The sequence below is a fragment of the Aulonocara sp. 'chitande type north' Nkhata Bay genome, linkage group LG6 (genome assembly GCF_057382095.1).
Source record: "Aulonocara sp. 'chitande type north' Nkhata Bay isolate Kocher_YH1m ecotype deep benthic linkage group LG6, A_spYH_male_GT1.1, whole genome shotgun sequence".
Taxonomy (NCBI): domain Eukaryota; kingdom Metazoa; phylum Chordata; class Actinopteri; order Cichliformes; family Cichlidae; genus Aulonocara; species Aulonocara sp. 'chitande type north' Nkhata Bay.
Window position 1 is genome coordinate 10,031,187 of NC_141349.1, and position 11,353 is coordinate 10,042,539.

Genomic DNA, 11,353 nt, shown 5'->3' on the forward strand with positions numbered 1-11,353 from the left:
GCAATCTGAACTCTTAACTCTATAAATATGTTTAAACAACAAACAGAATCACGTATATCCTCCCTAACCACCAGCAGGATCTCAGATAGTGTTGACTGTTTGTCATAGTTGTTCTATGTTTGACAGTTTACGTTATTTCAGTGACTTTTCTATTTCAGGAAATCCATCCATCTTTTTAACTACTGGGTCATTAAGTAGGCTGAAGCCCATCCCAGCTGTCATTAGGCAAAGGGCGGGGTAGACCTCGGACAGGCCATAAAACAGGATTAATCTGGTACACTAGTCTCTTTCTTTCTGTAAAAAAAACATCTGTGTCTGCAAACATTTGTGTTATCAGTTTCATTTGAGCCTGAATACATTTGAATATGAATATGAAATTTCTCAAGTTTTTAAAAATGAGAAATTAAACTGTTATTCTACTATGAGACCACACGGGGGCAGCCCTGCCTTATTATGTATTATTCTCTCTTACTAGACATGGTTAGGATGGCTTTTGTGTCAAACTAACCAAAGTAATGTTGTTGGTTAATGTTTTTGTGAACAGTGGTATTTCAAGTATGGTCCTGTTTTTTTCTCCATTACAGGAGTTTCACTGGTTAAACAATCAGTGAATTGAAAGATTGTTGAATGAATGAATAACCAATGAAATGAAAGGTTGCCTATGACTTGTTGGCTGATCGCTGACCTTCTCTACTCTCCCCACAGATTCGACAAATATTCAGCTAATGTGATGGTGGACAGCAAGCCGGTCAACCTGGGCCTCTGGGATACAGCTGGACAGGAAGATTATGACAGGCTCCGCCCACTGTCCTAGCCACAGACGGTACAGAATCACACATACACACACAGGCACACACAGTAACTAATGGACATAAAGTTACACAGACAGAACTTATATAACATGTCAGCTAATTAAAACTGCAGCAGCTATTCTAATTCTTTGTCTCCTTGTCTCTCCATCCAGGATGTTTTCCTAATCTGCTTCTCCCTGGTTAGCCCGGCATCCTATGAGAACGTCAGAGCTAAGGTGAGTTTTGGCTGTTTTTTATGAGGCCTGTCTCTCAGCTGCCGAGGAACAAAATGTAAAAAAGAACAAACGGAACAAAAGCAGGAATTTATTATAGAGAAAAAAAATAGGTACTTGGATTACAAAATGGAGAAAAAGCCTAAACAGGTCTAATAATTGATGTGAATGAATGATTGATGCTGTGGGTGAAAGTTGGATGATGTATTTCTCTAATCTTTAATAGCTACAGCATATCATTTGTTTTTCATGCCTTCATCCACCTTTCTGTAACACCTGGCATCAGAGCTTCATCTCCCTCCACCTTTGATTCTGTTTTTTGCCTCTAACACGTTCCTTGATTTTGCGTGTTCCCCTTTCTTGCCTCTTATTTAGTTTTCCTTTACTCTGTATTCTGCCAGTGGTACCCTGAGGTCCGTCACCACTGCCCCTCCACGCCCATCATCCTGGTTGGCACTAAGCTGGATCTGAGGGATGAAAAGGATACCATTGAGAAACTGAAGGACAAGAAGCTGGCGCCTATCACCTATCCACAGGGCCTAGCTCTGGCTAAGGAGATAGGTCAGTCACTCTTACTTTATTTGCTTGAAAAGCACTTTAAGATTTGAAGCTCTCCTCACCAGTGAAGATATGAAACTAGCAGATGAAGATGCTAGAGAACTTTGTAGCCTGAACAGCAACTCCGAACAGCAAGAACCCTGTTATCATGGTTCCGAAAAGGTAGATGTCTACAATGTCCTCGATTGACAGTCCCGCCAGGCACACGACCCTCCAGTTCCTCCACCCGTCCATTGTGTATCCAGAGGGGAACGTCCCTCTAGGACACTCGGACTTACGCAAGCCCAGGCTTCTCGTTGAGAAGAGTGTGTCAATTGCATTCAGGGACCAGTTGTTCAAATCCATAATTCTTCTTTTAGGTTGTAACAGACCGTGAGAGTCATCCAGGGCAAAAGTAGAAAAGTAGACGAGACTAGACAAGGACATTGAGAAGCCAAGCAGGAAAGAGAAGGAAGAGGGAGAGGAGAAAAGTGCGACTGCCTTCATCCAGAGCCAAACGAGAAAGGAAACTGTAGACACTTATCACTAAGAGGTGATTCAGAAGTTTGTTCTTGCACATATAATGGACAGAAACATTAAAGAGAAAAGAAAAGACATAAATGAACACAACACAAGACAGAAAAGTTTCACATGCTTTGTACTCAATTTCATTTTTTTGCAGAGGAAAAATAAATTTGTCCTGAATATTGTTGGAGTAATTTTGTCCCACAGGCATCAATTTAACCCCATGATTTATGTGACCTTTGTTTTAGATTCTCACAGGAGCACAGAAGAAGAGAAAAGGACTGCAGACCCTGAAGAATATATGCAAATCTGCCATGTCTCTAATGTATATCTACAACTTTAAACAAAACAAAAAACCAAACAATGTATGGTGTGCAGGTTTGCTATTGTTTTAGAAATGCCAACGAGCTCTTCAGTCCAAATCCAGACGCTGCCCAGACAGGATTTCTTTGTAAAATATATCAGTTTAGAGATTATAGACCCTTTGAGTTTAAGTGTAAGTCTGAGAGCAGCATGCTGCCTTCATCTAAAGTACTGCCAACAATATATATGTGTTTCATGAAACCTAAAATAAAAATAACTTTTGTAACTGAAATAAACACAGTGTTTCAGTGTGATTTGTTCACTGTGCTGTTTTCAGGGTGATGAATGTAAGGAGCAGAAATGGTCGTTTGTGAGGAAGCAAGCAACAAGCAAACTTGTGTCTGAATAAGATTTATTAACAAATGTATTATTTGTTGTGCTATTAAAATAAAAATAAAACATTTGATTGCACAAAAGATTCACATTATTTCTCCACAACATGTGACCTTTTGGATTGAATGCTGATACTGAATTCTGGAGGATATAAAATTCTCATTTTGATACAGCTGCTGATATCGTCTGTACTCTATCCTTATTTACATATTGTGGAGAATTTTTATAGGTTAAGTGTAATTCATTTGCTGTACTTGGTGTATTTCTAGCTCATTTTTACAAGTGCACCTACTTCCAAGGCAAACCTTTGAAATATCAAAATTAATTTTGATTTGAAATTTTAAAATTAAATTTTGATACATTTTTGATTGCTGCCTACTTCAGTCAGAGATTATTAGATCTATAAAGAATATAGAAAATATATAAGAGCAAAATATAACAGTTGGTTCTGGTTCTACAATGTAAATAGTCATGAAAATAAACAAAAACCATTCAATGAGAAGCTGTGTCTAAACCTTTCACTGGTAGGGTATAAACCTGAAGCTACAGTCTCACACACAAACACAAATCCTTATCCTTCTATGGAATATGTAAGGTAGTGGATACAAAGTCTTTATATCATAGAGAACATTGGTGTTGCAAATAAAACAAATAACTAATGGTGGAGAAAATGGTTAATATTAGGATTTGATGATCACAGTTCTTTCATTTTTGCTGTTTATATCTAACATTAAAATACTACAGGTTACTGTGTTTTAAGGACTGATTGTCCCATGGCAACATGACTTTACATGATTAAAAAAAGGAGATCAGGAAATTTCTTTAGTTAGGCTCCAGATCAAATTGGATTGAGCAGGTATTCTTGTAGGTAAATAGCTTACAAATATAACTGTTATGTTTTCTAATCTGTGTTCTGCTAGCTGCAATTTCAGCAGTGTGAAACAGTGTGAGTAGCAGATTAGAACCAAACATGTTTGTTCCTAATCTGATGATGCTGATCTCAGTTTGTGTGTAGTAGGAGGAAAAATAGTGGCGTAGTCTACAGCTTAGATATGGAAATTGCTTTTTTTTATTGCAAAAACGTTTCTACAGTAGGATCACTGTGGCGACTGCTTTAAAGCTTCTTCGTGCCAGTTTTCATCTTTGCTTTGTGTTGTTGGCTTTGGGTTCATACCTAAATACTAAGAGAAAGATTGTATATGTGTCATCAGGATAGTGATTTGTGTCGGTATGTGAGATTGTAGCTTTAGGTTTATATAAACTACCAGTCAAAAATTGGGACACACCTTTACATTGTAGATTCTCACTGAAGGCATCAAAACTATGAATGAACACATATTAAATTATTTGGAAAAATTTGTCATACCCTTTGATTACTGCTTTGCAGACTCTTGGCATTCTCTTGGTGAGCTTCATGAAGTCGTCATCTGAAATGGTTTTCCAACAGTCTTGAAGGAGTTCCCAGAGATGCTGAGCACTTGTTGGCCCTTTTGCCTTCACTCTGCGGTCCATCTCATCCAAAACCATCTCGACTGAGTTTAGGTCATTTGACTGTAGCCAGGCCATCTGTGTACCAACCTGACTTCTGCACAACACAACTGATGGGCCCAACCTCATTAAGAAGGCAAGAAATTGCACAAGTGAACAAGGCACACCTGTGATGTGAAAATCATTTCAGGTGACGACATCATGAAGCTCAGTGAGAGAAGGCCAAGGGTTTGCGGCGATGTCAATAAAGCAAAGGGTGGCTACTTTCAGGAATCTAAAATATAAAACATGTTTAGAGTTTTTATCAATTTTTTATTTGCTATATATGATGTCTTCAGTATACATCCATCAAAAAACATGTGGCATAACAGATCTACAATGATAAATGCTTGACGAAGGAAGGCAAGAATAACAATCAGCCACATGTTCATTATGACGATCCTCTTTTAGCAATTAATTTCGCTCTAACTGAAAGCGCTTTGAGTACTCTGTGAGAGTAGCACTATATAAGAATCAGTCCATTTAACAATTTTAACTATATAGTGAGGGGATATAGAGCTCAATTTGTAAAGTATCTGATAAAGCGGTCAGATAAATGTATATGCAGTATTTCCCTCTTAGAAGCAGAAAAAAAATCATGAAATTAAACAAGTATAAATTTCTCATATTTGCACTTAATACCATATTACAGTAAATGTCCCCAGTGATTATCTAACAAATGACCCAACAGCTTCCATATTTTGTAGATATTCTAGAGTAGAAACAACACACAGCACACAACTTTCATGTAGATACGATTGTTTATTCTGAATGTAAATTTAATTCGGTTATTTTCCAGTGCTTTGAGCAATTTTCTGGTTTATCCAGTCCATGTAAGGACAGACATTCACAGTAACAGCTAGTCCACCAAAACAAGGGTCCTTACTGCCACTGATTACACCATAAATCCTGTCTTTGTATATCACTCCGCCACCAGAATCACCCTGAAAGAGAAAAATATAATTTACTATAAGGTTGTTTGAAAATATATGAGAGATACTCAGATGATATTTAGTAATGTTAGCGTTCATGCCAACTCACATTAAGTACATATATGTCAGGTTCTTTCAGACACAGTCTCTTGTCATACGGCACATATGCAGTACACTGAGAGTATCTGGTACGCTCACAGTCAACAACATGCATGTTTGCACACTTTAGATGAGGTGGTTGGCCATCGACTAGAGAAAAAAAAAAAAAAGAAAAGAACAAAAGTCATTCATAACCTTTGAAAAACTAAAATCTTAAGGAAAATGATATTTTCCTTTATTTCTAAAAACAATTCAAATGTTTTTCAAGCAAAATGTTTTCTTTAAAAAAAAAAACTGCATCTAAAAAGGTGGGAACCTGCCATGTAATATATACACTGTGAAATAAAATAAAAACAACTTTTTTTTTCATACAAATTAAATATACCAAAAAAACACACAAACCAAAATGAGATTTTAAAATAAACTGAACTAATCAAGAAAAATTATTCTTACTTTCATTCATGTTCTTATCTAGCTGGTAATTCCCAAAGCCTGCCACCTGAACGATGTCATTTCTAGAAACAGAAAAAATTGTCACAAATTAATTCCACATCCACACGTGTCTTGTAAACACAGAATAAAATAATAAATCATAATGATGTACACTGCATGCTGGGGATTTCCAGTCCAGCTACAGCTACTAACTCTGAGTAACTGTGAGGGTTCAGATATCACACATCACTGTTTGCCACACGTGTTTCATTGTCATTCACTGCGTGTCATGGATGTAACTCCTAAAATCAAAACAAGGAATCTTAACTCTTGATCCAGGCTCAGTGATATTATCGTTGATGTCAGTCAGGTGGAGATGCAGGTATAATGTCAGTCATGGGTTTGAAACTTCACAAGTATGATGTCATCCTGTTGATGGACTACTGCCCTGACCTGCGTGATAACCATCTTCTCCTGCTGCATTAACTTGTTTGAACCTTTCTAAGTCCCGTTCTGAAAACCGTTCCATGGTTGGATACATTTTTTGTTTCACTGAGCCTCGTGTTATCAGTTAGAGCAACAAACACTGTAAGTGGCTTTCATGGTTTCATTTATAATATTATATCAAATTATATTTTCTTATTACCCTGCTTATTAGTTGTGGGTAATGGATTCCATGACCTCCCTACAAGATGATCTTATATACAATCTCAAAGCTTATTCACTGTTTTTTAAATTCATATTTGTTAAAGGACACCTCTATGAAGACAGATTAGAAGTTCAATATGTTGTATGATTTTCACTTTAGTCAAGCAGCCTTAACAGGAATCACATTTCTTTCAGTAATGACTTATTTACCCGTTACTCTCATAATACACTGTGTGACAGGCAGATCCAATATCCAGGACTAAACTCAAAAGCAGCTTTAAATATAGAGTACTTGGCGATACTAGCTCGGCTATTGCAACAGACAAACAGGACACAGCCAGAAAGAGATCCAGACAAACAAAAGTACAAAACAAAGGACTTAAATGCACACAAAGTAATCAGGCAGATGGGACACATGAGGTAACACAGGTGAACTCAATCAGGCAAACAACAGGGGGAGCAAAACTGAACACAACACACACTGAGACTACCAAAATAAGAAGGGAAACAGAGCCAGAGGTTAAACTCCAGACATACAAACCTGGGAAGGACAAAAACCTGCTGCCTGTTACAAACAGACTACAGAGTACAGAGTTATTCTTTAGAGGGAATGAATGAAAATGATAATCATTTATTTTAAACTGGTATTAGTATGTTTATTATTACTATATTATATTATTTTTCTTAAATGGTCCTCTTTTATATTCATTCATGTTTCATATTCCACTTGCTGAATGAAATTCACTGTCTAAAAGACACAGAAATACTATTTTTAATGTTGTTAATGATGTTAATGTGTACAGTATAACGTGTCACGGTTCTGGGTCATTTTGACCCAGCATTTGCAGTTTGTTATATTTTTATGTATTATGGTTTTTATGTCTTCTGATTGTCTTGTTTTAATTCCATGTTTCAGTTTATTCTGGTTTAGGGTTTTGTTCTTAGGTTTTATGTCTTGTGCCCTCGTACTTTGTGTAGGTTTAGTTCAGTGTCAAATCTGCGCCTTTGTGGATTGTTTCCTGTTTTACTTTGGAGGTCCATGTCTCATGTCAGTGTATTCAGTTTTGCTTCCCCCTGTCTCGTTACTAGGGGTGGGTATCGAAAACTGGTTCTTACATCATAGATGTAACTTTTAAGATTTAAAAGGATTAAAATAACCTTAACTCACTCTTCAGGCTTTTTGTTAAGGTTATTGTTCTTATCCTTGCAGGTAGGAAGAGCAACAGGTTCAACATCAGTAATAGCGTTTGGTAACTTCAGGAGCATGATGTCATCTTTTTGATCATGTGGAAATATGTTCTTTTGGTCAATTTTCACTGCTGTTCCTTGACCTGGATGTACACCTACAACTGCATACCTGTAAGGAATGATAACAACATTCACCTCCAAGTTTAGCATAATGTATTTATCTGTATAGATAACTGCATGGACTTGCTGCCTCACATTTACAGATGTGATGTAACAGCTAAAAGCACTTTAGTTTTTACTTCATTAGGAACAAATTTGTCATTAATGTTATGTCAACTATAGCACAGTTTTCATAATAAATATTTCCAGAATTATATATAAATATCATGGTAACTTGCTCAGTAAAAACAGTTTTTTTTTTCTCACATTGGATCATCCTTGCAGTGAGCTGCAGTTAGAACCCATTGTTTACTGATCAGAGAGCCACCACAGTGACCGGGTTTTCCATCAGATTTGGTTGACAGGCTGACATGGTACCGTCGCTCACTTTTGTCACAGACTTTTCCATTATAAATTCTCTTTTGCAGATCCACTGCTGTGCTCAGTGTGACACCTGAAACAGAGGATCCGGCATCAAGGGACTGGTTACAACAGTTGTTTAACAAGCAGCACATTTAATCTTAAGAGATGAAAACAGGTGAGTTACCTGCAGTGACAAACTGTTACTTGTTGGTGAAATAAAACAAATGCATATTCAGCATTATTATTCTTTATTCATGCAGCCTAGACCTGTCTGAATGCACACACTTGTTTGAAAAGACACTCTGTGCTATTTGAGCAGCACAGAGAGAAATTCAAAGAAGCTCAGAAACTATTTGCTGTGTAATTACAAAAATGTAATTGACTCGTACCCAAAACATGTTTTTTTTTAATATAAATATGTAACAAATTTGAAGAAATACATACTCACCAAGCCACAGCACAAGAAGAAGAAAAGTGAGGTGAGTCATCACTGTTGCTGACCTTACTACTACCTTCTACTTCAATGACTGAACCAGTGTCAAAGTGGCCCTTTTTAAATTTGTACATGTTCTCCTATTGGCCCACAAGCCACTAATACCCTCCTAAAGTTTTATCAACACTAACCCATTGGCCACAAACACTGAACTTGCATACATTTGATTACTAATCAAATCAGATGAACATTTGCTGTGTAGGCCCCTCCCCTATACTGCAAGTATCATCCTGAATGAAACTGTTGAACAGTTTTTTAACTATTAAAAAAAAATCCATAGACCTTTCTTACTGGGAAAAACTGCACTTTCTTACAAATATTGCCTTTATACCTTAGCTTAAGAAATTTTTAAAAATCGATGGAAATACAGTGTTTAAAAAAATTAACTCACAGCATTGTATCTTTGTATCTACAGGATTACAAAATATGAAAAAAGTACAATCCATACATATATTTTGTTGTGTGACAATCAGAAGAAATCTGAAATTCCTGTATTTTAACTAGTAGCGTATGTCATGCTTTAACTTTGTATGTTTTGATAGACCCTCTCAGAGGAGATCACACTGGGCAACCTGTAAAGAGTTTGATAAAATTATTGATCATTCCATTGTACAAACTATGATCTTTTAATAAATATCAAGTATTTGTGATGCTTAAAAGGAAATTATTTGATAATTTCTATTATCAAATTTATTTTTATTTTATTCAGAGGTGAATAAACAGTGTGTTGCTTTATTTTCTACATTATTTAAAAATCATTTTAAAAACAGCATGTAGCCAAGTCTTAGAGAAAGTGATGATGTGTGGCATTATGGAAACTGCAGGTTTTCCAGATTTGCTTGTCAGCTATTTGACATGAAGAATAGAAACATTAGCATTATTGCACGTAAGGTTTTCAAGGTGTATTTGCAAGTGAAGAAATCTCCAGTATTAGGAGGGTTGCCTCACTAGTGGAGGCCTCAGAAGGTATACCTCTATGAGCCTGACTTTGTTAGAGAAAAACAAAGCTGTAAATCTCTCGGTTCAAGGATGAGCTGAAGATATAGACCTGCAACATGATATGTGGCTATGTGTAAGTGCTGTGGAATGTTATTTGTCTTCAAAGACACTCATCAAGTGTTTGCATTTTATTAACTAAAATTCCACGACAAGCTGTATCTGGATGGGTGAATACTTTTGGCAATATAGTATACCAAGCCTCATATTTTTTTCCAAGGTTTTAATCTCACTTCTCAATAGAATTAATGTTAGGGCAGCAAGAAGTAATTCCATAGGCTGACAAAGAAAACAGTTTAGGAAAATTAAACCTAGGAGTCTGTACCTCTTCAGTAAAAAAGAAGATAGTCGTAAGTAAAGCTTAGAAAGGCAAACATGTAAGTGTTTGAGGGTACACATTTGTATCTGCACTCACACCAAATAGAAGTAAAACAACAGAAAATGAAATTTTAGATCAGCATATGGATATGTTTATCTCTGTTACCAAAATAACTTCTAAGGCACGAATCATGGCAGCACAGGAACAAACTCTGAGCACAAGATCCATAGAGGCTGGGGTCTACCACACCAGGCAAGACCCCAGGTGCAAGCTGTGTAAAGATGCCCCTGAGACAATCCAGCACATAACAGCAGGGTGCAAGATGCTAGCAGGCAGGGCATACATGGAACGCCATAACCAAGTGGCCGGCATAGTGTACAGGAACATCTGTGCTGAGTATGGGCTGGAACTCTCAAAGTCAAAATGGGAGACACCCCTAGGGTGGTCGAGAATGACCAAGCAAATATATTGCTGGACTTCCAGATACAGACGGACAAAATGGTGATGGCTAAGCAACCGGACATAATAGTGATATTAGTGGTGGACAAGCAGAGGAAGACGGCTATAGTGATAGACGTAGCAATACAGAATGACAACTACGTCAGGAAGAAGGAAATTGAGAAGCTGGAGAAGTACCAAGGGCAGAATAGAAGGAATAGAAGGAAATTGTTGCTAATATTATTTGTGTCAGACTGTGGCATGTATATCAGCATAAATTCACTCAAACACTGTGTGTACTTTTCTAAAAGGACACTCTATATGTGCACTTTGGTCCAGTGGGTGCTGCACATTCTCCTATTGTTGCATCAGTTTGTTGGTGCTACATGACTTGTGCACATGAGCAGCCCATTGTACTGGATGTTTATCTGAGTCTATGCATATGTGTGGCTTGGAAAAGACATTCTGTGACCACATTTACCTCCTGTTAATTTTCTAATAAGAAATGTGGATGAAGGCAGCAGTGTGGCTGGGATGCTACACTGCTGCCGCTGTTCAGTCATCCACCCATTCACACACACACACATTCACACACAAGTGATGGCAAGCTACATTGTAGCCACAGCTGCCCTGGGACGCACTGACAGAGGCGAGGCTGCCGGACACTGGCGCCACTGGGCCCTCTGACCACCACCAGTAGGCAACGGGTGAAGTGTCTTGCCCAAGGACACAACGGCCGAGACTGTTTTACTGTTTAGTACATCTTATAATCTTGATTGAAATCATTATTACTTTTTAATAAAGTGTTTGATATTTTTATTACTGTTACTGTTATGATACCTTTTTTTATCGGCTTGAAAAAATGTTAACACACAAAATGAATACTTTGTCCTCCTGCGGAGGTGTGGCCTGTTAGTCTCACATTTGGCATTAATGTCTTCTAATGAAAATGGATTCTGTGGATGTTGACTTTCCCA

General features: G+C 37.3%; 1 protein-coding gene and 1 pseudogene across 1 annotated transcript; one reads left to right on the plus strand and one right to left on the minus strand.

The window, feature by feature from the left end:
* Positions 1–641: 641 nt before the first annotated feature.
* LOC147327242 (ras-related C3 botulinum toxin substrate 2-like) lies at positions 642–1,685 on the plus strand (annotated as a pseudogene).
* A 3,347-nt stretch (positions 1,686–5,032) lies between these two features.
* Positions 5,033–8,704, minus strand: LOC147327243 (snake venom serine protease KN9-like). Its single transcript, XM_086297491.1, has 6 exons — positions 8,579–8,704; positions 8,035–8,221; positions 7,589–7,777; positions 5,794–5,855; positions 5,351–5,490; positions 5,033–5,253 (listed from the first exon to the last, which is right to left on the minus strand). Exons 1-6 carry the CDS (start codon positions 8,616–8,618, stop codon positions 5,098–5,100), a joined length of 774 nt encoding a protein of 257 aa, XP_086153617.1. The 5' UTR covers positions 8,619–8,704; the 3' UTR covers positions 5,033–5,097.
* Positions 8,705–11,353: the final 2,649 nt, after the last annotated feature.